Genomic DNA, 25,908 nt, shown 5'->3' on the forward strand with positions numbered 1-25,908 from the left:
GATGTACTAAAACAATTTTAAAGGGACGGAAAGGAGGCGGAGGGAGAGCCGTCATTTTCACCATTTTCGCCGAGGGCTGGAATCGGTCGTGCGCTGATTTAAAAGAGATCGTGACCGGAGCGAGAGGCTGCCGGCTGGCCATCATTATGTGGCCACTTTGGCCGGCCGGTGCCAAATTGAAACCTAATATTGGCGCCCAGCCCCCAATAACCCTTTCTCTCGTCGCTCTCTATGAAATCGATCGGCGCCTGTGTCTGTGTGTACGGTGGGATACGCACAAACGTTCGCAAGATATGTATGCACATAAAATTCATAAAAGAGCCGACGAGAAAGAGAGAGAGAGAGAGAGCGTAAAAATGTAAGCGACGCCAAACGGCGTGGATAAACACAGATTTGAGAACTCCCTGGCGGCTTCCCATCCTTGAGAAATATTTCAGCCCATGCACTCCGCTCCGATTTCGTTTGCAATTCGTGCTCAAGTATAGGCGGCAAAAATTTACCTCTGCAATTATCAGTCTCTCGAAGTAAAGGATAAGTCCACAATACGATGAAAGGAAAGATTTTTGCAAAAAAAAATCGAATAAACCGTTTAACATTTATTTATGCAGTAGATGATTATTGATCATGATATACAGCGAAAAATTGGAAAAAGTCCAATTTAAGAATTAGTGACCCCGCGATAGCGAGCAAGTCGCGAAAACTAGCGTCCCATAATCATCGCGATGGGTGCACCAGCCTTAGTGGGAGAAGCCAATTCCAGAGAAGGACCAGCCCATGTTTTGCCCCCGCACCGGGGTCTTATTTTTATTGAAACGCCAGACACATTTTTTCCGTGAATTAACTCACACGTGTGCTGGAGAGGGGAAAACCAGCATGAAGTGAGTTGGAATGCTTTCGCATCAAATACAAATGAGCTCTTTAAATTGCAATTAAAGATAGACAAGTGAAGGAGCATATCCTGCCCGCACTCGACCTTCAAATATCATTCACATTTTATAATTGCAAATGCATGCAGTGCATGCGAATAACAGCGCGAGCATGGCAGGTTTCAAAAACCCCAGAAAAAAACACTGTTTGCGGCCGTTGCATTAAAACTTTGTGAATGGAACCAGAGAAAATATATAGCAATGAAAATTTTAGAGAGCAGTTGTGTATTCCTACCCTTAATAATGCATACACATAATCGAGCATAGTGAACAAGATTTAATAAAACACGCTAATTTATTTTTGACAAGAATACAATTTGAAATGAGCCATCCTTTGAAATAACAAAACTTAAATTATAATGCAGATATGAAAAATAAATGCTGAATAAAAAGAGTCACAACCAATTTAAAATTGATTATAAGTGAATTTCAGGTAAACCCTGCATTTGTCACCTTTCATTCCTCAAAAAACTTGTATGCTATGTCGAAATACAAATTCAACCGGCTAATCTCATGTTATAATTGTCAAAAACGAGCGAATAAAGTTGAAACAACTTGTTGCCAATAGCGGAAATTAATATAAAAAGAAAGTGGCACTTTCGCGTGCGCGTCGCAGTGGCAAATGAAACGCAGAACGGGCGCGACCATCACTTTAAAGGACCCTTCTTCACTCAAAGCTGCAATAATTCCGTTTTTACGAACCGCGCATAAAAGCGGCTGATAGATGAAAAGATCGGAATCGGCAGAAATGCGGGCGTGCGGATAAATCGGCCGGGACGGCTTCATTAAGTGCAAACGGGCGCAATTAGCAGAGAGCCTATACTGCGTTCGTCGGCTAATTTGCTTGAGTTTATTTTTCAGCAGCGCTGGGCCAAATTCTGCCGTCGCCAGAGGTAATAAAGCTCTTTTCCGAGAAGATTCGTGTTCGCATGCCGGCCGGAGCGGCGAGTTGCAGCAATGAAGCTGATTTTCGGGGCAAAAGAAGCTGGAAAAGCACGGTCCAAATCGAATTTCTCGTTAGGAAAGAGAGAGCCACCGCAGCCGAGAGCAGCTTCACGTGAACGTCTTAATGCCCCGCCTGCCTGCCTGCCTGCTGCGGCTCCCCGAACGCTTTTTTGCAGCACTACCCAACACTCTCTTTCCAGTGCAGATAGTGATCAAGGGGATTTTGCACGAGGTCGCCGCGTTATTAATAGACGATCTTTTGATGGTTATTCTTCCCAGCTGCACGACATTTCCGAAAATTTAATTTTATCAGGGACGATTTTATTTTGGAAGTTTCGTTTATCTTCCGCACCATCTAAAAATATCCCTAGAAATTTAGAGTGCTTTTCCACGAATCGGATTTTTCATTTTCCTACCAGAAATAGCTTTTGCGTTACGTAAATCCTGATGGTATGCAACACGTTCACATTTTGTGAGTAAAATCGCAATTCATGTTACTAAAAATTGATACCATCATTACGTAACACGTGAATTCAATTCGTACACACTTAACTTTTCGAATACTTTTTCGTTGGATGAAAAGCATCCATTGGAAATTCTAGGGCTTAAATAAAAATGGTTCAAGAAAATACGGAAATCACGAACTCATATTATTTGCAGTTCAATTTTTTCAACTTTAATGTGTTTCAAGTAAAATTTTAAATGCCATCTCAATAACCTCTATCTAGAACATTCACTGATGGTAAATAAATTTCCGTAAAATGATCTTGAAAATTTGCGGCGCTATTCGAGTTTAAAATTGGACATGATGATACATAACACTTCAAATCATTACTAAATTCCACGAGTTTTTTTTTCCATTTTTCGTCTGCAAACGATACCTGAGTAAATATACCAGTTTCTTTCCTGGTAGGGAAGGGATATCTCTGTTTGCAAAGCGTAGAATCAAATTGCAGTGTCCACGCACCATAATATGGCTTTCAGCCCAATATTGATTGCAATTAGAGTACAAAATGTTTTTGGCTGTCCATCTCTCAATCAATCTTAACGAACTTTTATTTTCGAAAACCTATTTTTATGTTATAATGAAAACGGACTCCATCCTTGTCGGAAATTCTTTTTTTATGCTTTTTATCCCTGTCCGAGGACCGGGAAGGGCGCGCACTGTGCTAACACGAATGCTGAAACCTGGGTCCCAATAACACTGCGAACGGATAACATGGGCGCACCATGCCGCATAGGGACCCAGTCCACTCAAGGGCCACTTACCTCTACAAGGAAATTCCGTGCGAGGAAACGACACAGAAGCAGAAATAAAATTATTAATAGATCCGGAATCTGGGTAAGTCTTTTGTGATATTATTATTATTGATTTGTGATAAATTATTTGATTATAAACTATAAATGAATTATTTATTGTGAATGTTTGTAATTGATTTACAGTAGTTCTTATTCTTATCTACTAAATTTAATATAAATTTACAAGCTACGACTAAGGTGGCAATTAAAAGACGATTCTAAACAAATAAACGATACTTTTCCATTCGGGGCTCCCCCACACAATCCACATACTTTTTCAAACACAAATGAGCTCAAATTTTCAAATGTGCCCTAGTTTCAACGATGAAATAGAAAGACATATAAGTAAGTACAAAAAATTAGTGAGTAAAAAAATACTGCGAAAACGATAAATTACAAAAGGTTATCCTTAGTCGCACTGAGTCACCGCAAAAGTCAAATAGCAACGTCTGATCTGGCTTCTGTTCTATTTACGTTTTGCGAAATTCTTTGAAATTTTGGAGGTAGTCAATCGAATTAGAGCATTGAAATTTCACAGAAGAGGTGAATTTTAAACTTTTTAAATTACACATTTTACAAACAAACCTTCGTAAATAATTTTAATGCAAAATCTTCTTCAGTTTCATATTTGGAGCAATTTGAGCCTTGTGGTTCCGATCAGATTGAGGCCACAAGCGATTGATACATGCATCATCATTAATTTCTCATCCTGATGCGGACGAGGCAATAATTATTGAAGCTTGCTCAGGGACGATACTTCGCGTAATACCTGCAAGAGAGGAAGAGCCTAATGCAGGTGTCGGTCGGTGGGTCGTAGTGTCGGCCGCGGGCAATCTTAATTAGCGGGCGGAGGCCTTCGGCGGCGGCCGGAGCGAGCGGGGGGCGGCGGCGGCGGTGCGCATGCATGCGGAGCCCGGAGAGGAGGCAGGCAGGCAGGCGCAGCCGGGCGCCGCTCGGCCCAGTCTGCGATCGCCGGCCGCCCCTTCCAGACGAATCTCTGCCCGCTCCAGCCGCCGCTCGCATAGTGTGTGCTCGCAACTTTCTGTGCCAAATAATGGATTAGTTTCGTCGCCGTTGTCCCCGTGCGATCTCTTGTGTCCTCGCTGACAGAGTGCGGTTCCTCGCGCGCCTACATGATGCTGCCGCCGTCGCAGCAGCGGGCTCTGCTTCTGCTCCTGTCCGCCCTGCTTGTCTCGCACGTGTCCTGTCTTGGTGAGTGCTCCATTCCGAATTGTTGTGTTTGACGTTTTCGTCTGCTCAGATCAGTGCCACACAAAAAATGCTGACAGCGAGATCCTTTAGTTAGTTCTTTTGATATTTGCGTAGTATGGCTACACGACCATTTTTTAGGAAAGTTGAGCAATCTTTGTAATACAAGCAAAACAAAGTGTTCTGTTACAAATAGAAAAAGATTTAAAATTTTTGATTGGCTAAAGAAAATACTGTATATTCACATGAGGCTACTGTAAAAATAGCCTAGTGAACAGTCAAAGTCCTTTGGGCGATCCAAAGGCTTTGAGTCAAATGGAATCTACTTTTTGTTGGAACCGTCGGGCAAAAATACACGTATAAATATTATTTTTCTCCTCTCATGTCCGTTACGCACACTAAAAGACTTACAATGCAAACACCAAACATTTGTTTTTTTCTTTTTAAACAGAGCAAATACACCGCAAGAAATAATAACAAATTGAAAAGTAAATTATTTTTGACTCCGTAACACTAGATTTTCTTAACATAGTGAAACAAAACATTCCGTGAATAATTTCTAGTCTCGCGGAAACCTTAAAAATGAGAATACACGGTGAAAATTTTAATTAAAAAGTTACTTTTGCACTTTAGATCGAATCTACGCAACACTGTTTCTTGTAAAGAATGAGAATTAAACAATCTCGTCAGAGCTCTTTTCAGATTCCCGTTTCTGCCCTGCGGACTATAACAGAATTTGCTGGTGTGGAATTATATGTGAATGATTTCACGCAGCAACAGCTTTTAATTAAAACCAATTTGCTGTGTCGACCGAATGCAACTCGCGCAATAAATCTCACACGTAATCGCTTTCGCAATTTTCGTTTTTCACTCGCTGCTCACTGCGAATATTTTCGCGAGAGTTTGCTGACAGGTTGAGCCGGAAAAATACAAGTTGCGAGTCAGCCCTTTTTTGAAATGATAGATGATCCGCGGCTAAATCAACAGTCGAGTCGGTTTGCTGCTGACGAATTAACTGTGTTCGCCCGCTAATTCCGTCAAAATCAGCAACAAATTTCTGGGAATTGCGCGAACCTTTCTTTCAGTTCTGCGAAAATAATTCTGCCTCGAAAATACCAAAGCTTCATAAAGGCTCTTGTTAAAAAGTACCCAGAGGGCAGTTATTAACAAAAAATTTAATTAACAGTTGGATCAATAGTCAAACATTTAATTAGATGCCTATAAACAACAACAACTTCTGAGCTGGATTAAAATCAGTTTTGGAGCTCTGAATAAAACTTTAGTAAAAAATATTACCATCATTCTAGAGCGCATCGCAATCGATTTTTGTTTACATACACATTTCTATCTAATTTGAATGTTGAGAGAGCAAAAGCTGATTATACCATCGATTTTGCGTCAAGTACGTGTTTCAATTAGCAAAGGCTCATTTATTTAGAACCCTCTTCCTCAGGACCAGCCTTTGTTTTAGCTCATCTGATCAAAAATTGATGAGCTGCCGATTGATTCACGAAACATTTTGCGGGCAGCGTTGGTCCGGGCGGCTCGCTCGGCTGCTCTGGTGGCGCAGCAAAAGAGGAAAAAACAAAGGCGGCGAGTGGTGCAATGCGATATACCGGCCGAAATGCTCTCTTCTGCTCTCTGGCAATAAGGAAAGCGAGAGAAACAAAGCTCACGCAGGACGAGCCCTTATGCATAGCCTTCTGAAAGCCTCCTTTTTGCCAGCACGTAGTCAACTTCAAAGCTGGATGCAGCTTGTCCATGCTTTGCAAACTTCGTGTGAATCTAGTGCATTGCGGTAGGCGATGATTACTATGCATATATATGAATATTTTAACTAAATTTTTTGAGGTATTCAATTTAACTCACAATCAGGCGCGCTGTATTCATCTTTAATTTTGAGAAGGTGAAAACATTACTGATTTATAGACCGCTCACCATCATAGAAGTTTAATTTAAGTAAAAATTCATAAGAAATATCTACAGAACATCTAGCAGAATTTACAAAGTATCTAATAGTTAATGAGAGTACCTTAATAAATGCTCTTAGAGTCTAAATAATAAAAAAATCCAAGAGCAATCTCTTTTGCCTTTAAAAGAGACTTTAGATTTAAAATTCATGCTACTGATGGAAGCGATGTCCCATACCTTCCGACTTCCAACATTAACCAAACATATAAGTCATCATCTCTTTGGTAGAATAAAAATGATTCAGTGAGTTTATAGATCAACATACCCAATTATACCTAATTAATGAATTAATAAAAAATATAATACTTCTCACTAATTAGTGACCGTTTTTGACGCCATTTAAAATACATACATCTAGTGAAATTAAACTAACACCATTGTTTATCTCTCTCTCACTCACTCACTCACTCACTCAGTCTATCTAGTTTGCTGTGGATTAGATTCAAAGTGATTTTATAAATTAAATAAATAAATAAAACGAACAATTTCTTGCTTTACAAGAGGTAACATGCGACTGTTATTTTCAAGCGTCATTCAAGAGGGTTATTTGGTTACACGTTTATAATTTAAGGTGGATTATCTTGATGGCATGGTAGAGTAAAAAAATGTTCACTATATTTTTTTCCACGTAAGGTCTATAATACTTCAAATCACGCACCGAGTTTTATCTTTCTTCTTTTCAGTTGCCGGCACATCAATATTTAATCAGCTAGAGTGGCCAGATTAATATTTCATTTTGACGGTCATGACACGCGGGTGACACACTCAGTTTATCTGTAATAGTTTGTCAAATAATTATCTATTTTAATTGAATTTACAGCAAAAGCTGAAAAAGGTGAACTTCCATAGCTCTCAATCAGAAATTTGCTTCAATTTCGCGAACAGCCCATTTCGCGTTAGGTATAGAGTCAGCCAGTGGGGGCGGAAGTAGTGTGTCGAGGCCGTAAACAGGGCGTGCTTCTTGATGGATTCCAGCTCACCCTCTCGCTCTTGATCCCAATCGCGAAGACGACCGAAAATATTTGCAGACGAAATTCGATGGAGCGCATACACACGCACGCACGCATAAAGCAATGTTCGTAGCCTGGAGGGCTGCGGTACGCGCAGAGGTGTTGCTCCATCTGCACTAAAAGATCTCTTCATTCTCTACAGGATGGCCCAAAATGTGTCTAAGCAGATAGCATGAAAATAATTAATAAATATTGCATACTTTTAAATAAAACCAGACCTAATCGTGATTTGGTTTTTCTTGATGAAAAAAGGTAGAATAAAACGAGGTTCGTCATGATTTTTCAAAATGATGCACCTTCCTCGATTTGTTGCCCCATTTTTCTACGCAAATGTTTTTATCATCTGGTTGCAGCCTTAATTCATGAGCTTCATGTCTGAGGGATGAGGACATAATAATATTATTTATTTCTTATCGTATATTAAGCAAGGCGAGTGAATTGGTTCAGAGGATTTAACGCTTCACCCGATTGAAAGAGAATGTATAAAATTTTGAGGTTGTGGACCCTCCTGAACATCCTATTTTAGTGAAAACAGGCACAATTTTTACTCGCAGGTGTAAATATCAGAAAATTTTATGCGCGTAAGCGGCCATAAAACCGACGCACAGCAGGGCGGATGGCTTCATCATTTCCAGGGCCATTAGAAGCTTAGTTTTCCGCTCTCTCTGCTCGATCGCCGACCTACTAGTTGGAATTATTTAATTAACTCTGGCGCGCAATGCCGGGCAGAAAAATGATAATTAACAAAATAAGTGCAGCAGCGTTATTTACTGCAGAAAGAGGCAATTCTCGGCCGGCATCATTTCCTCGGCCATTAGTGCTGACCCTTAATTCTCGGCGGCACGTTGCAGGAATTTATTTATTCAGTTCCGTCGCCACCAAGAACTGAGGGTGGACCGCGTGAAAGTGAAATCGCTGCGGCAGATTACTCGGGCCGGGCGTACACAGAATTTCGCGGGTGTTTATGCTCCCGGCTGGCTGACTCTCGAGTGTTGTTTAGGCCGGAGTTGGTTGGTGTATCAGCCTCGGGGCCAAGTTTTAGTGCACTCGGTTTAGGCAAACTTTGTGTGGACTTGGTGAGAAGTTTTACTGCCGTGCCGAAAGCCTAATTGATCGAGTTTATTTTGCGGTCGGAGGACAATTAATATGTAATAGACAGCCGCGCAGTGGCCTCGCAACTCTTGCGAGTAATTACAGAGCCTGCTGCTGTTGCTGCATTCTCCTCTTCTCTAGAGCGTCCCGATTGACCGAGAAGTCGATCCTCGAGGTTATGACCTGATTGATGATGACGCTGTGGTGAAAGAGGTGAACGGAAGGTGAGAAAAGTCTTAAGCTGAGTGAGTTTTTCTGGCCTACATGCGCGAAGATTATCAATCTGGAGCGTCGCAAACCCCCTTAGGATGTCTGGCAGTCTTCAATTCATGTTAGCGGAAAGCCAGTTTTTGCAGCGTCTGAAATGGTTATTTTATAATAGAGATGATCACTGTTCACCTTACAAGATGCACTAGTTTTGAAAACCAACTTTTAAAAAAGATACCAACTTATCACACGAGATTGATTATCTATCTGAAAACAAAAACTAAAATTTGGTCAGTCAATTTTAAACATATATTTTAATGAGAGTTCATTTTATTAATTTTAGTTTTTTCCTTTATTTTTGCAATTTTAACCCCAAATTATTTTTATATTATAATTATTCTGAACCTACAGCCTACTTTATCAGTTTAATTGATGGCAAATCGTCATTTCAGTTACGACAGAAACGTATTTTTGAAATACACCATTTTGTTATATATAAGCAGGGGTTTCGATGCGAATAAAAAGTACTTATGAAGGCATTTGAATTTAAAATCAATACTATCACAACAAGTAAAATTTGTCAGAAAGAAAACAAGATGCCTGAGAAGGCCTGAAAAGAAAAACGTCTGTTTGTGCCATCAGCGACAGGGAAACGTTATTTTCTGCAAGCTCCCCACCTGATGAGCTGAATAACAACAATGACTCTGAAATCCGAGCTAATCTCAGCTGGCAAGATGATAAACATCAGAGTTTCGTGTCTCTGCGCGCGTTTTGCGGAATTTGGCGTTGGCTGCTGCCGCGGCTCCATTAGTGCGGCGCGCGTATTTTCTGCACGAGAGAGCGAGAGGCGAGCACTCCACTCGGCCCTGGCATTATTTGTCTGCGCGGCTCGATCAATTTAGGCGAAAGTGACAAATGGTGCGCGGCGTTCTAATTTATCAGCGAAATATTGTTTGTTCAGACGTATCAATCAAGCGGCCGAATGACGGCGGGCACGGCGCTGTCAATGGCTACGAAATGACGTTTGAAATGTTTTGCGGCCGCAGTGACAGGCAGAAAAATCGGAGCAAATGGCAAATTGCCTGGCGACCACTCTGCTAACCAAACCGCCCGCCTCGTCGATTCATGGCCGAGACGGTTAATGCTTTAATCATTTGTTACTTTTGCACTGTGCCGCGTTGTGCGGCCAGGAAAAAAGCAGCCGGCACACACACACGTGCGAGCGCGAGTGCTTTTAATAATTGAGAGGCCGCAACCACTCATTCCAACAGATGTGGACTTCTCATCGAGAAAAACTGTTTGCCGAGCTGTACAATATACGAGATGGGGAATGCGGGGATCAGTTAACTTGCGATGCATTTCATCCACCAGATGGATTCCCACTCCACTAATTGCAATATCCCGCTTCTCGTGGTGGTTCCTCCCAGTGCCCCCGACCTCAATGCATGTGAAGATCATGAATATTTAATTAAAACTTGAATGCTCAAAGTTAGCAATTAACAAAGATAATCAAACGGATGAGACTAACAACTTTCCTTTGAAATCCTCCTATGCTGACTTCTGATGTTAGTATGTTTCAGTGACTCGCATTTGATGTCAGAAAATCTATTTAGGAAATTAATGATGACTAAATTCGAAAGAAGTGGCATAAAAGCTGTGATGGCTGGATCGTGAAAATGAAAAAGCTTACTTACTTCGTTGGAAAAAAAAGGATGATGCTTGTCTTTCCAAAATAAAAATAGCGGTGCTTTTGAGTGTTTCTAACTGATCAATCAAATACAAGTTGTGTACTGTTTTTAACACATTTTCAGATGATTTAAATTGCGTTCTTGTGGAGAGAATTTTATTATTTGCTCTGCGGGATTCCAGCTCCCAGAAAAAATTCGTTCTTGTCATATCCCGGTTATTTTTTAGCAGAATTTCCTTTTTCCGATTTCCCCTGTTTGTCTAACAAATCTTGTGTCCTTGTGGTTACTTAGCTGAAGATGGTGGCTGTCTAGTAGACCTTTCCTGGGTGGGAGCAGGAAAAGTAGTTCTGTTCATTTGGATTGCTGACGCAGACATAGGAAAACCTACACAAAACCTATACCCAGAACTCACTACACCTGATTGCTCAGAGTGTGAGGCCTCAGTTAGCAATTTCACTTCACTTTTGGACGACTGAGAAGATAGAAGTGATTTCCTAGTCTCGGGTGTCTCGAAAGACTGACTTATTCCTCTCGGACGCTGACCTTCTCTCCTGCACGTCCGAAATCCTTTGAATTTGATTGGTTAATTAAATAGCCAATAGTTGAGTCTTGCTATTTTCAAGATGCACTCATTTTGGTGCACTCACTAATGAATGGCCTACTTTGTTCTCCAGTACACAGTGTCCTGTTACCAGGGTCGGACACCCTCTCTCTGTCTGGTGTTATTATTATGCTGTTTATACAAACAACTAGATGTGCGCGTCAAATTCGGTTCTTTGTAATTCACAGGCAGTCTGTTTTGACTATCTATCTTAAATACACAAAACAAGCGCGTCTGCATCTAACTTAAAAACACAAAACAAGCGTCTCTGGATAAAAACACTATTTTATGGAGATGTTTTGGCTGACCCAGCTGTGTTTTTCGTATCCCTGGTAACCAAGCAAAATTGATCATTGAACAAGTATTGAGTTTAGTTTATTATCGATTATCCTTCAGTTTCTTCTAATCAACTTAATTACCTATCAATTCCATTATTAATTGCGAAAACATTATTATTATACCTGCTACTAGAGAGTTTGGATATTACAATTGTATTTAATTATAACAATACTTTCAGGTTATTTAAGAATAAAGGACAAATGGTATTTAAAACTCTGTCAAAATTGAGCCTGTCATCGTTCCAAAGAACATCAGATAAACCATCTTAGCTTTAAATAATTAAACGCAATACACTGAACATTATTTCAGAAGTGGTGTTCTGCCGCATTCCCGAGAAAGTGCGAAAGGGAAAAAACTAGAATAAAGTCATGGAGATTAAACATTTAACCCTCCAGTCCCGCCACCATATCAGATTCCCATTGCAGATGATTGGCATTGTTTGGGAAAATAAAAATATCCAAGACTCTCTGTGCTACTTGAACTTGAAATTTTTTAAGCCTTTTCTGACTTTGGAAACTGATTGGCTGTGTGCCTCTGGTTTTATTTCGGGCATATTATTTTTGCACTTTTTGCCACCATAAATGGCAATATGGGTCGGTGGACTGGTGCTCGGCCGCCGCAAATGCGATTCGATGAGAACAGCGGCCCTTGGGGGCGGTCATGACCAATTCAAGTTGAGCATTTCTGCGCGCGGCCCCGCTGCGTCCCTCGCACCGGGGGAGCGGAAAACTGAATTGCCAGCAGCCGGGCATGGGCAACCTGCGCGTATTTTGTAATGCGACACGTTTTATTCGTCGTCTGGGAGCGCCCTCCGAGAGGCGCTGGCTTGTCGGAAAAGACAATCTCTTTCCAAACTGGCTATGCTTTTTCCGCGATTGCCACATAAATTTTGCGCTTCGGGGACCGACCTGGGTCTTTTTCATTTCTCCGTTATACTTTATTCATTCGCCGCCAGCTTTTTCTCGTGATTTCGCCAGCTTCGGCAGCTATAGGCTCGCCAGAAGCAGATCTGTCTTCTTTAGATTAACGACTGCGAAAGCAGGAACGTCGCAATCTGCAGGAAATCTGCTATTGTTGTTTGCCTTTTTATCAGCTGGAGAATAAATCTCGCCGCCGAGAGATGCATCGCGCATAGGAGCTAAACAAACGGAGCCCTCCGTCCTTAGGGCAAATTCTATCTTCTTTCAAGGATATGTGATTTTAAAGATTAAAAAACTGGAGTGCATCGCCTTCTGATCTTTTTAGTCAAAATCATTACAAAAATTTATGGCTGATTATAAAAATAAATTGTAGCTATTCACTCTTTTAATGTATAAAAAGGTGTTAATCGAAAGAAATATAGAGTTTCCTACCGTTCACTTTGAAGGAGAGGGAAGCGACCCTTATTTGATTTTTACGTCAATACACCCTGAAGGCAGAAACCAACCTTCCGTTCCTGCGTTCCGCGCACCGTAATAAGTTTTAGTTTTGCAGTCATTGCGCTTGTTGTATGCCTATTAATTAGCAAACTAGTGTATTTTGCAACAGATAATTTATCAGGCATGAATAATTTTTCCAACTTATTTTAAAATTAGCTATTTGCTTTTGATTACACCTTAATCATTTATTTGTTGACCAACGATCCGGAAAATTGGATTTTTTGATTTGGCATAGCATTTCCTCCTCTTCCACCTGGAATGGCCATTTCATCACCATGATCCGCACAATTCGCTGGAGAAACCACGATGAGCAAAGAGAAACGAAGGCGGGCAATCGTGTTTCGCTCGCTCCGCATGGATGGAGAGAGAGAGAGAGAGAGAGAGAGAGAGAGAGAGAGAGAGAGAGAGAGAGAGAGAGAGAGAGAGAGAGAGAGCAAGGGAAGAAGAAAGAAAGAATGGAGGAAGAGCATTTGATCTTTCTTTCTCGCGTGCGTGTCGCATTTCTCGTCAGGAAGGGGCAGTCACAGGGCCAGCAGATTTGAGCTCGTTTTTCACTGCATCACCCTAATTTACGATGCGCCTTGCTCTCGGATTAAATTGAAATTTTGCCAAATTGGTGCTGACAAGAAACGGCAATTCGCCACGCGCGCGTTTCTTGTGTCTGCTACCCGAGATGCCAGAGGTGGCGGCAGTAAAAAGGCGGCTTTTCATCGCGATATTGATTTACTGCCTTTTTGCTGTTGTTTCGTCTGCTGCCGGCCGGCCAGTGCGTCCTCTGATAAATTTCACTCACGTCTGCGTGCTCTTTCTATCCCAGCCACCCGAACAGACCCAGAAGTTTAATCTCGCTTTGTTGCTGCTGGCAAAGATGCTACGCTGTTCCCTTTTACTGCCAGACGGTGACACTAAAAGGCCCGAAATTCATATTTCGGCCGAGATTGCGTCCAATCAGAGGTGTCAACTTTGTTGTAATCAACGCCCAATTAATGTGCAAATTGAAATTTCATACTCGAGGCTCAATACCTTCAATCAAAGCAGGATTCTTATTCAGATTTAATCAGGTGGCGGAAGTAGTCTTATACCAGTGAGAAAATTATTATTCCATCAACCGCATACGCAGCGTGCTGGCGCCGTCGATATGAATAATAAAAACGTGACACGTGAGCTGCACTTTGCATATTTAGTTCTAGACTTATGGCAGAAAAATAGGCCGTTGAAAACGGAAACTGCTCCCTTGGATTTAATCAATTCGTCCTTAAAAGTGTATTTTCATTGCCTTTTTATAGTTCCTCAAGCGTGCTGAGTGGCAGTTAATTTCAAACTAGGGAAAAATCAGAGCTGCGACACTTTTGGGTTAATCTAGCAAAGAGAAATTTGTGTTAAGTTGACTCAATAGAATTAATTTATAACGCTTTTTTCCAAAGGGGTGTTTATTTAAAATTAATTTTGATCAAATCAGAATATTGTCAGAACACCCCGAAAGTTAGTTTCAAATTAATCTTTTTTATGGTCCAGTTGCTCCGTGCATTGCTATATATGCAGACGAAAAATTCAATAACTCTTTTATAAATTTCATCTGATCAACTTCATTGATGGGGGATATTACCATTAGAAAATTTTATCAAGGGGAGTATGAGTTGAGGTTTCCCACTCACATTTAATTACCTCGACGTTTAGGCTGTATTTTCAAAGATTTTCCACTTCTTTCCATGGCTTCCTTGGAAAGGGACCAATTGAACTTTTTATTGAATTTGGCAAGAACGGTGAGTCGCTGCAGCAGTGCTCTCGGACTTTAGCAAAGGACTTTTGTAACAACTGCCTCGTCCACTTAACTCGTGCTTTGCGCGTTTCATTTTAGGGAAGAAGTTGTCTCTTGTGCTCCAGGCGAAACACGCGGCCGGGGCATCAAAAGTGCATTCAAAGTTTCGGCCTTTTATTCTGGTCGCAAAAAGCAGCGCGCGCTGTCCGAGAGCGAAAGTTTGGCCGACGCGTAAAAGGAGAAGTAATAACTCTGTATTATTATAACTGCGAGGCAGGCGGCTCGCGTCCGAGGCTTTTTATACGTCGGCTGCTGTGCGGCGGCTGCATTAAGGTCGGTCGGCATAAAGTGCCGGGAGTTGTTACGTTCGCCGTGCGGCTTAATAGGTTGTGAGTTTAGCGGAAGGAATGAGCAGCGACATTTCGGCCGGCCTTAAACTCGCGCCGCAGGAAAGACAGCAGCGGCTCTCAGTGCAAAGTTGTGTTCCACGCGCAGCCTCGGATTAGCACCGAGCACGAATACCGTGTCCAATTTGAGTCTTTATCAGACAGCAAACCCATTCACTTGGTTGCTTCATTCAAAACTTTTATATGAAACGTTTACAGTGGCATCTGAAAAGACAGCAAATCTAGATTTATCAAATGAAACATGTAATTCACAATTTAAAATCATCATGGCTGCTACAAATGAAAATGAATCGTGGGAAAGTAGCATACCCAGAAAACATTTGAAAAGAAAGCTAATATATAATTTAGGGGATATACACAAATTTGAGAGAGCTTCAGAGAGCAATCTAATGTGCGAATATAACTCTGACGGATAAGTTCTTGGTCCAATTTTGCATAGATAAAATAAATTGCATTATGACCCAGTTTTTTGCGTCGTTATCCGCACAAACCGTTCTCTAAGCAAACACGTGGCAAAACAGTTGCAAAACTGAGAAAATTATAAAATCAAAGGAAGAGTTCTTGTAGAAAAAGGCACGCGTAACTTTGAATTTCAAAAACTTGGATTGCGGAGACATCTGCGTTGCAAAACAAGCTGAAATCGTTTCTGAATAGCAACGAGGCGTTGCTTCATTTTGATGTAAAAAATTTAATAACATCAGTCTGTAAACTTCTGGTCGTCCTCTTCCTCACCTTCCTTTCTTGCGAGCGCTTGCGGGAGCGATTAAAAAGCAGCGTAATTAGTGCGTCTATGCAAGTTCTAATCTGGAAAGTTGCACCAAGCTCACGGAGTGGATCATAAATCAAAGTTGCTTCAGCGGAGCGGCAGCGTAAGTGCGCTCCGATTGAGTTTTAATGCAATTTTACGCTTCCGAATTTATATCAAGATGCTAATCTCCTGCTTCAAAGAGGAGCCACGCGTCGCCGGAGCCACCATAAAATAAGAAGGTCTCGACCAAAATCGATTATAGAGCGAGTTTTGTTAAGCTGTTTAACCTGATAAAAAATAAAAAGATGTTTAATTACTTCGCCGTTCTGAAAAGATAATTAGGTTTTTTTTGCATTAAATAGAAATCTTCAAATTTGTGTCTTTGAGCTTACAATACCTAGGAAAAATTTCAAAGTAACGGCACCTGAGCAAGTTCATCTAATTTTTCATTCTCATATATTTCACTTAATCAAATGTGAAGCAAAATGAGCAAATCAAATCACGTAATTTTCACCTATCACATTAATTTGCTTTGATTTCCAAGCGGCAGGCCCACGCGCAAACGGAGGACTCACATATAATTACACGGACTAAAGCCTCCGAGAATGTATATTATTCCGGCGGGTGGCATATGATTGCGACGGCCTCCATGAATATTCTAGTAGCAAAAACCGAAACTTTTCTCAGCGCAGTCTGCCTGGCCGCGTATATGCAACACGCGGCCGTCCTAATGGAATATAAAAACTTAATTATAAAAGCTTACGGCGGGATTTAGAGTCGTCTCGTACACTCGCACGCCCACGCAGCTCAAATTATGACGCCTAATTAAAACACCGATGGCGCCAAAACTGTTGCCTAGAGCCCTCAACTTGCTCTCTGATTTAATTCTGTAAACAAACTTCAGCGTCAAACTTTTAATGGCTCTAGGCGAACGCCATTTCTGATCACATCGAAATAAAGTATTCGCATAGTTTGGGGATGTGAATGAGCATCAAGTCAAATTTCATGTACATGCCCGACTTTTAACGACCCTACATAAAAATCTGGTGCTAGTTTTGCCGTAAAAAGCAAGCCCTAATTTACATGGAGAAGCGAGCATAAAACCGAAATTTCATTTAATCGCTTTTGTCTGATGGAAATGCGAAATAAAATATTTTCAAATCCAACGCTGTTATTGCGGGGACAAAATAATTCCGCTTTTGTTTCCATATTTGAAACTAATTTAGCAAATATTAATATTTCTATTGATGCGTGCGTAATAATTTTAAAATTTCTGGAATACTAAAACTAGCCTGCCTTGAAATTGGAGGGTAAATTCAAAGGTGCAAACTCAGAATTAATCTCTGGAACAGAAGCAATTTTACAGTTAATTATTAATTGAAGGAGCTATGCGAAATTGGGTTTCACCTCGTCTCACTAATAAACCGGCAGCAACCAGCTCGTTTGGCCGCGATGAATTTGCACAGCAAAGTGTTTCTCCGCCGGCCTGTCAACGTGAAAACCCCGGCGCAGACGATTTGTATTGAATAATTAACATGCTCAACTCAAAGCATGGCCTAGTGTGCTGTGTGTGTGTATGCACACCAAACAAGAGCTCCCAGCAAGACGTCTATGGTTGCCATACCCTGCAGGCGTGACTCTTAACTTCACATGAATCTCCGAGCAAATGCCCAAAAGTTTCCCTCCTGGCTATAGCAACAACTGCTACTATGAGATCAATAAATGCAATGAAGGGATCCACGGAAAATGTTACCTTGTCTTTGATAAATATTATTATTCGGATATTCGGATTGTCTACAAAAGATATTAACTTAAGCGTGTACACGGCTAAATTACTCATTCCTTGTGTGAACCCACAGGCATCTAAATAGACCAACGATCAGAAACGGGCTCGTTGAATAAGACCGCTTTCAATAAATTATTTAGGTTGTAATGATATTGGTAACATGTTATTTTTTGCTTGATGACGAAGTGTGGGATGGTTGGGGCAAGTATTCGCGTTATGTATAAAAATTTGAATTTTTTTCCAATAAATCAAATACCAGTACTGTAATCACAGTGGTCAAATTGATTTCAAAAGCAATACATCAATTTCGGTCAGGTGGCAACCCTGGGCTCGGCTCATGCTGCTGCATCGTTCTACATTAAAATTGGCGGATTAAAGGGGACGCTGAGTGAGACGCCTAGCCGAGTTTTGGTTTAATCCATTAGCCGACGAGCTGTTCGGCCATGTGCATGTCTTCCCTTCACTCACTCTCTCCTTGAAAATGCCTGCTCGGAAATGTCACGGCGCAACTGAACGAGATCCACCACGCTCCAATTTATTATGCCAGGGCTCATTTAATAATGGAATATTAATAGCGAAAAACCTAGCGACCTTTTGATCGACCGTTGGGTTATAGAAGGGTTGAACACCGTTTTCATCTTGGGACTAAAGGGCATAGAAAGCTCTCTGTGATCGGAAAATTAGGCTCGTGAAACAGCCCAGCTCTCCCACGCAAAATTGCAGTAATTGAAACATTCTTGTCTAAACTAATCCAGTAAACTATTTTGAACATATTAAAGTTCAATAAGAGCAATGAAATGCACGTGGATTGTCGCCATCAACAGTTTCCCACTCGTCAGATCCAATATGACTTCGATCGAATTACTGTTGCCTATTTTGCTTTCAACAATATTGCCATTTTTCTGATTCATTTGGCGTAGATAATTCATGTTGTGCAAACTATAATCCATTTTTTCGCACAATCGTTTCTTTGCCACATTTCATTTGCCCGTCTCAAAGCGCAGCACCCCAGCAGACGCTTTACCTGCGCATTTCTCAGTTCTGGTCAAAACTATGTAAAGGAATAAAGTTTTACACGGGGATAGCATCAGCTCTGAGCATCACTCACGTCAGTGTCCGGGATTTAGTGATTGTTACGATGTGAAAATTTTATGGATGGCTTTTTTCGTGAGGCAATCCCCAGTCATGCGCCCGAGGTAAATTTTATGAGTCAGAATGCAAGAAACAAAAGGCACACGGCACATTCCGCTTTGGACAACCGGGTGCAGAAATTAAATTTCTCACACAAAAAGAGTATAAATTAGGTGCGTGGCGGAATAATGAAGGCGGAAGCGCCCGTATCCCGAAGCGGTTCTAGCTGCTGGTTTATTCGGCGCGTGTGCCGCAGATAAATAACTTTGCTCATTTTCGCCAGCATGCGAGAGAGGACAATAATATTTTTATCCGGATGAATGCAGCCGCACACGTATAGAGCCTGCCCGACAAAAGCAGCGAGCGTCGTCTGTGCGCGGCTGGCTGCCGGGGCAAATAATATCCCTTTCTGCCTATTGTGGCACCACATTGCCTCGTGCTAAAACTCTCTCTCTCTCTCTCTCTCTCTCTCTCTCTCTCTCTCTCTCTCTCTCTCTCTCTCGCGAGGCCAGATGAAATTTGCATGACAAAGGGAGGCGGCCACGCAGCATCTAAATCAGTGGCACACACGGCCTGCCTAGTCGCACCTCCGTGTACTTATTACGCTCGTTTGCCCTCCTTTCGCCGGCCATTAGCCGCTTGCGAAACGTGCATCCTTGCGTAGTCGAGCACTTAAGGAAATCTAGGCAAAGAGGCTATTCTTGGAAGCAGGAAGAAGAGGCAGATCAACTTTTGTCTCTAGTTAACGAATTCAAGTTGAAAATTTCTCAAGGCTTTGGCTCTAAGTGAAATTTCTAAGAGAGAAGGATAATTAAGGAAACTATTTGCACGCTTTCTAAGTATTGCCAAATTTTAGTTGTTCTATGCTGAGCTCTGTATGCGGCAACTGACAAAATATAAGTCTGCAGATAAAAATTTTAAATTTTAAATAGAATCTTAAATTGTGCATTAAAACATTTTTTACCAAATGGAAAGAATGTCAACTTTAATACAAAATTCAGAACGACTTTCATTTCCTCTTAAGCTGTCAAATATGTCGCTCTGGCAATTAAAATATCCCTACATTGATTAAACTTTCAGGATCTAAATGGTAATATTGTGTTTTCTAACGAGAAAGAAACTTGTGGTTGTTTTGGAGAGAGCTAAATTGCCCAAAATACCTGTTTGAATTGAGAAGTTGTTGAAATTTTAGCTGAATTAGTTCGAAAATGGAAAATGCTTTCAGTTTTTTATGTTCTTTAAACAAAAATTCTTTATTCGGCAAATTTTGTATCTTTTCAAGTTGGAAATTATGTATTGAAACTAAGCTCTTTTGAGTATTTCAACATGTTCGAATTTCATCGTTCGTTGGCATTCATTTGAATTTAGTTTCAAAGTAATCTTTATTATGGTTCTGCAGGGCTATTTTGCCCCATACATTGCCATATCCAGACAAAATAATATCAGTTTGAACATAATTGTATAAAAGAGAGGTGATTCAATATTTCTTGAGGTACTGTTCTTTTAAAAATTCCTTGAATGCACTTTGGTTTCCGTTGAGACACAAATTCGGCGGAAGATTGTTCCAGAGGCGGTAGCTCTGCACTTGAAAACAGTTTTCGGGCACTTCAACACTTACAAATGATTTAAAACCAACAGAAAGAGTTCACATTCCAACAAAAGATATACGTTTGATCAATCAATCTATATTATGTTTTTCTAGGAATCTGATTCCTACTTACTTAAACAAATTTCCTTTAGCACCGAGAGAGCTATTATCCAGCACCCCAGTAACATCATCGTTATTTGCTTAAAATTAATTTCCAGAAACTTCCTCTGCGGTTCATATAGTGATAGTAACGCTACTAATTGGAAATTCTGCTAATGCAACCATTTCAACAGCATACGTATAGCAAATTGCATTCAGCGAAACTGAATCGAGATATCTAATTACGCTGAAGCGTGCATACGTTGCTGCGGTTTCTGTTTCAATCCTCTCGGGCCAATGAATCCGATCAACTGCGTGTACTATTTGATTACTCACTGAATGTTTTTGAAACATCCCTTGTTTGCGTACAATCCAGATGAATCATATTTAAATACCAGTGCATGATACCAAAAGTTTTTTAATCAGGGCTGTTTCATCACTGCGATTCTCATGCCTCATCAGAAATTTTATAATTAAAATAACATTGATTGAAGAATGTACGAATAGATAAAAAATTTGGATTGTGTTACGGTTGGTATCATAATGCTAAAGTAATTTTTATTCGTTTAATTCATGCTAAAAAAAAGTTCAGAAGTTTCGTACTTTATTAAGAATAAACGAGCACAATGATGATTTTTTTATTTTTCTATATACTACTAAATTTAAAAATAAGGGATCAATTAGAAGGACAAAAGAGATAGTTCAAAACTTGGTCAAGAATGTGAAAATTTGTGCACCGAATGCTAGACAGTTTGTATCAAAATTTTTACATAAAATTAATGTGGGGTACTTGAATTGAATTTAAGTTAAATTTATTTGCATCAGACCACAGAGCGCAAATAAATTACTTATAAATAGCTACAAGGCCAATATTGAATGACGTTAATATCACGCCATGATACTCGTGAGAAAAGCAAAGCCATGGGAAAAGGAGCGAAGCGGAAAGCTCAACTGGGCAATAGCGGATAAGCAAACAAACGCCGACCAAACGTAAACACACAAATGTGTGCATTATGCAGCAGTGACAATATTATTCATGACAGTAAAAAAATCAACAAAGTGTCGCATGGCACGTGCTCTATCTCACGATTTCCCGCATTGTCAAGCACACAAAACGCAGAAACAATAATGTTGTTCCTTATTGTGGCCAAAATAAACCACATCAATAAATGTATTTTAATATTTTATTTTCCAGTATCCAAGCACTATCTTCCTTGTGAAAAGATGATAACCAACTATTTGTTTATTAGAAAACATTTAAATAAAGTTTTGGGGTAGTAATGACAACATAGTCACAGATACAAGTGTCAAGCGGAATGGAAAAAGATGTCAGGATTATTGAATTTAGTAATTCTACCCTGCCTTGAAAAGTTTTTCAGCACAGAGAACGAGAGAGAGTTAAGACACTCCACATCCATTCGCTTCACTTCCGCTAGCTTTGAGCACAACGACGGAAAGAGTTTTTACAAAATCAAAGAGCTATTTTCGTAAAGTGTTTACATTTTTTATTATTCCATTAAAAAAATATAGCCCAGGGCATCATCGTTCATCCCACAAGAGTCATAAAGTGCAGCTGGAAAATTTCTCATAAACAATTACAAGATACGCGGGCGCGCATTATCGACCCGCAAAGTTTCATTAACAATGAACCAAATTAGATTCGCAAGAGTGAAAGCAATAAAGAAAAGCGCGTGTTCTTAATGCGAATTTTCCAGCAGACGAGCCTGGCAGCAAGAGAAGAGCTTTTCAAAATAAGACCTTATTTCCGAACGTGACGAGCGAGCGTGTCTTTATTCGCTTGTGCATTGTTCCTGCGATGTGCTAGCTACCTCGTTTCAATTTCACTGAGAGCAGACTGCAGCAGGAAAGGTGTGTGTCGAGCAGTTTGGAAATTAAATCCCAACGGCTGCTGCAAATCTCTTTGCTTAATCAAATTACTCGGAAGTGCGGCTGTCGCATTTCGTTATCCAAGTTTCTTGTAAAATTAAACCTAACGGGACCTTCGTCCTTGATTAACAACACACTGATACAGATTTTTCTGATATCGTGTTTTTTGCGCTCTATGGTTGATTAAGGTCAGAAGAATATGCAAATTTTTGCACTATTTCTTGCGATTGGCTATTTTGGGGAGTCCTTTTGCTTGTTTTTGAAGCCACCAATAGAGGTAACTCCAAAGTAATTTACAATTTTGGGAACTTCTGCTTTTAATTTAAAATTAATAAATCATATGGTTGTGGATTCTGGACCGGGGAAGAGTTTATTTTATGCCCTGACATTAACATCGTCTCAGAAAATCGCGGTGGAAAATAATTTAAACAATTTTTTCTGATCTTTCTATCACGATAGGCTTTTATGATTTTTGTTTTTGGCTCAAAATAGGTATTTTTTCGTTCAGAATGCACAGTATCAGGATTGAACATTAAAATCGCAGCAATTATGCTTTAAAATTTTAAAAGGGTGTCATCTATTGGCTCTCTTTCAAAACAAGCTCTTTTAACATTTAATTTCTCAAATCACACGTTAGTACGAAGTACATATAATTATGCAATTTCACCTACTTCTACAGTAAATGGCTTGAACAAAGGAGTAATTTAATTTAAATTTTTCCTAATTTTATTCATAGAAAATTGAATTTTTTCAATAATTGTTTGTGTTCTTAAAAAACTCTGTAATACCCTGGTAATGCCTATCATACATATTTATCGAAATTCTTGCCTTCTTTACTTAATACTAATTCTCACTCAAAAATTTCAGTGCATATTTTCGCGCACCGAGCTTAATCTGCTAACTTTTGTACTGAATCAGGGGAAGTTTTTAACTAATATATCTTAAAAATTTAGTAGTGAAATAAATATAGCAACAGTAAAACAATTAAAATAATCAACGGTGTTCTCTTCTGCACTGTAAAATTGAAATACACAAGGAGAACGCCAAAGAAAATCTAAAGTATGCAACGAGCTTGTCCGAAATGTTGAGCAGGTTGCATACAAATAGATGATTTTGCTCCTGCGTGGGACGCTGCTCCATTTTCGCTGGAAAGTTGTTGATTCAGCCTGAAGAGAAGCAGATTCTTCGGCGAACCCGCCTAATCTAATAAAAAGTTGGATTATTTCTCGTCCGGAGCAATTTGGTGTACTGAAAAAGTGAGAGCTGAAAACTTTGCCGAGTGCAAGCAGGCAAACTACGCCTCCGCGATGCAAATTCCATTCGGGCTAATGAATTCCGGCGCCCAATTTCACCCGACGAGTTTTCAGTTTTTGCGCCCGATGGCGGCACGCGTTAATTATATCAATGGTGCAGGAATCGATTGGGTCTGCAAGTTTGGTCGTCGTCGGGGGAATTAACTCCGCCCGAGTAGAGCACTGAAGAAACATTGCTTAATGTAAAGGAAATTCCTCTCTTTTGACGCACGCCGAAGATGGCCGCCTTCTTTTATCTCGCTGCCTAATTACTCTGTAAACAGTCAAAGTTTTTTCTCTCCATTTTTTTCTGGCGCTGCATTCTCACCATTAAAAGAGAAAATGCAAATGGAATTTACGACGCGGGCGATAAAGTTTTATTCGCGGCGGAAATTCGGGTGCGGAGCCTGCTGCTGGTCCATTTATTTTTATTTCTGCGCCAGCGGATGAATCCAAATCACGGCCTTTGATGTGCCCGCCCATAAAACAGCCTCCGTATTGCCCCGCGAAAGATTGATCATAATACGCCTTCGACTATTAAGTGTCTGATCAGTAAATAAAAAGTCGGCCTCGCCAGAAATTATGTTGCTTTTTATTGGCCCAGTTGGCACTGAATTAGTTCCGATATACTATGTGCTCACTTGCTCGATAAAACCCACAGAAAGGGAGAGTAGAGGGTACAAGCCAATGAATGACGCAGCTAACGTTTTGTGTCAGTTGATCTTGATTTCAATCGAGTTAACTTTAACCAGCCCGTTGGCTCGCATTGTTAAGGCATTCTCAGGAGTATCAAAGCAGTGGGAGATATTTGGGCAGTTCGAGGATCTAACACTGGCTGCACAATGCCAGAAATGGCAAAGGTGGTTGATTTAGTTACTCCAAATTATCAAATAGATCAACGAGCAGCTAGGCGCCTTCTCGCCACTTGCTGGTGTTCGCACCTTTCCAGCGGCTTAAGGAACAAAAGTATGGCGTTTTAATAAAAGACCCCGGTGCGGGGAGGCGAAAAAGATGGCCACATTGGGCCCAAGCTCCTCTCGGGCCACTTGTGCCAAGTTATCAGCTTGGTTGTGTTATTGTGACCCAGTGAGCTCATAGCCCACGGGAAGTGCTGAGCAGAGGTAAAAAAGTTTTAATCTCGTCAAAGCAGAATTGGAAATTGGTCTTGCAAACTTTTCACGTGACTCGTAATTTTACAGCTAGCAATTTCACGATCAAATTATTTTCCATATTTTCTTTAGCAACTATTTTAATCTTACTTAGCCCCCATTTAAACCTAATGTAAGAATAATTGATCTCGCTAGTGTCCATGATTCAGAAATGGGGAGAATCAGTTAACCCATTAGAGAATGATCTCTTTAGGCCAAAAACAAATAATTTCCTGGGAATTAGAAATCGCCTCTTTTAAACATCTTTAATAAAATTACGTCCAGATATATTTGAATGTCACTGTAGCACTAAGTATAAATAATTACTAAGAAATCAGGTTATTGAGGTAAAAAACCATATAATTTAATTTGTTTAGTTTATTTGTGTAGCAACCGATACTTTAGTGGATAATTATTGGCAATTTCCCAGTCTCGACTTTAAAAGTCCCTTTTCTCTGGCAAAATTAGCTTTCTCTGCTGTAAAACAAATGCCGGGAGGTTTCAATTCGCAGTATAAAAACACTCTCAAAGGAGTAATTCACATGCATGTATATGTTTGCTTAGAGGCGAGCGCGGTGCATCCTGCTCTCTGTGTTTCTGTTAAGAACCTAAAAAGTCGCGCGAGTGCACTCTTGCTCCGTGTGCGCAATAAATAACGAGTTTTCTCGCTGCTCCTTGGTGGCTGCAAAATGCTTTATACGTGCTCTCGTTTTGCTTTTGCGAGCGAATGTCTGTGCTTCGAGAGCGAGTGCACTTGTTTTGCCAGGGTAAAAAAGCGAGCCCGGCACGCCGAGTAATGTCGGTAATGGCATGAAATGGAGCCACATTTGTACATTTACAGTCTGCTGCTCGCACAGAATGCAGAATTCCGCCGAGAAATCGCTGGATGAATGACTGAAAGAATCCGGCAAAGTACTCCGAGTGCACTTTGGCGAAGCATAGAATGTGCATGCTCAAAGCTTGAATGCAAAGTTTGCTGTGAAATTTCTGCAATTGAGCGATATGTTCAATGGAAAATCATACATCGAGCATAACAATTAAGGGGACATTTCGCAATAATAACATTTAAAAGCAGTAGCTCCAGTAATCTAAATTTTTATTGAAATGGTTGCAACCATTAAAAAAAATGGACGAGATGCAACTTTCTTTTGTTTGCCTTTGGAGCGCTCTTGTTTGGGAAAAGTTTGTTCAGTTGCAGTAATATTAAATTTCACAATGCTAAAGACCCAGCGTGTGAGGGTATTTGCACTTTCCTGCGTTTTCCAGCAATGTGCTTCAAATATGAGTACACCTTCAGAATTAAAAATTTGCGCTGTAGCTTGTTTGCAATCAGGTGATTTTTTTATCATTTTTCTCCC

The 25,908-nt window shown here is 40.4% G+C and overlaps 1 protein-coding gene across 1 annotated transcript in view; it reads left to right on the plus strand.

The window, feature by feature from the left end:
• Positions 1 to 4,119: 4,119 nt before the first annotated feature.
• Positions 4,120 to 25,908, plus strand: part of LOC135936433 (zwei Ig domain protein zig-8-like) — a 74,376-nt gene continuing 52,587 nt past the window's right edge. Inside the window, exon 1 of the mRNA XM_065479240.1 lies at positions 4,120 to 4,382. Coding sequence (XP_065335312.1) covers positions 4,304 to 4,382 — 79 coding nt within the window. The 5' untranslated portion in view covers positions 4,120 to 4,303. The remainder of the gene's footprint in view (positions 4,383 to 25,908) is intronic.

Source organism: Cloeon dipterum, chromosome 2 (assembly GCF_949628265.1).
Source record: "Cloeon dipterum chromosome 2, ieCloDipt1.1, whole genome shotgun sequence".
NCBI classification, from domain to species: domain Eukaryota; kingdom Metazoa; phylum Arthropoda; class Insecta; order Ephemeroptera; family Baetidae; genus Cloeon; species Cloeon dipterum.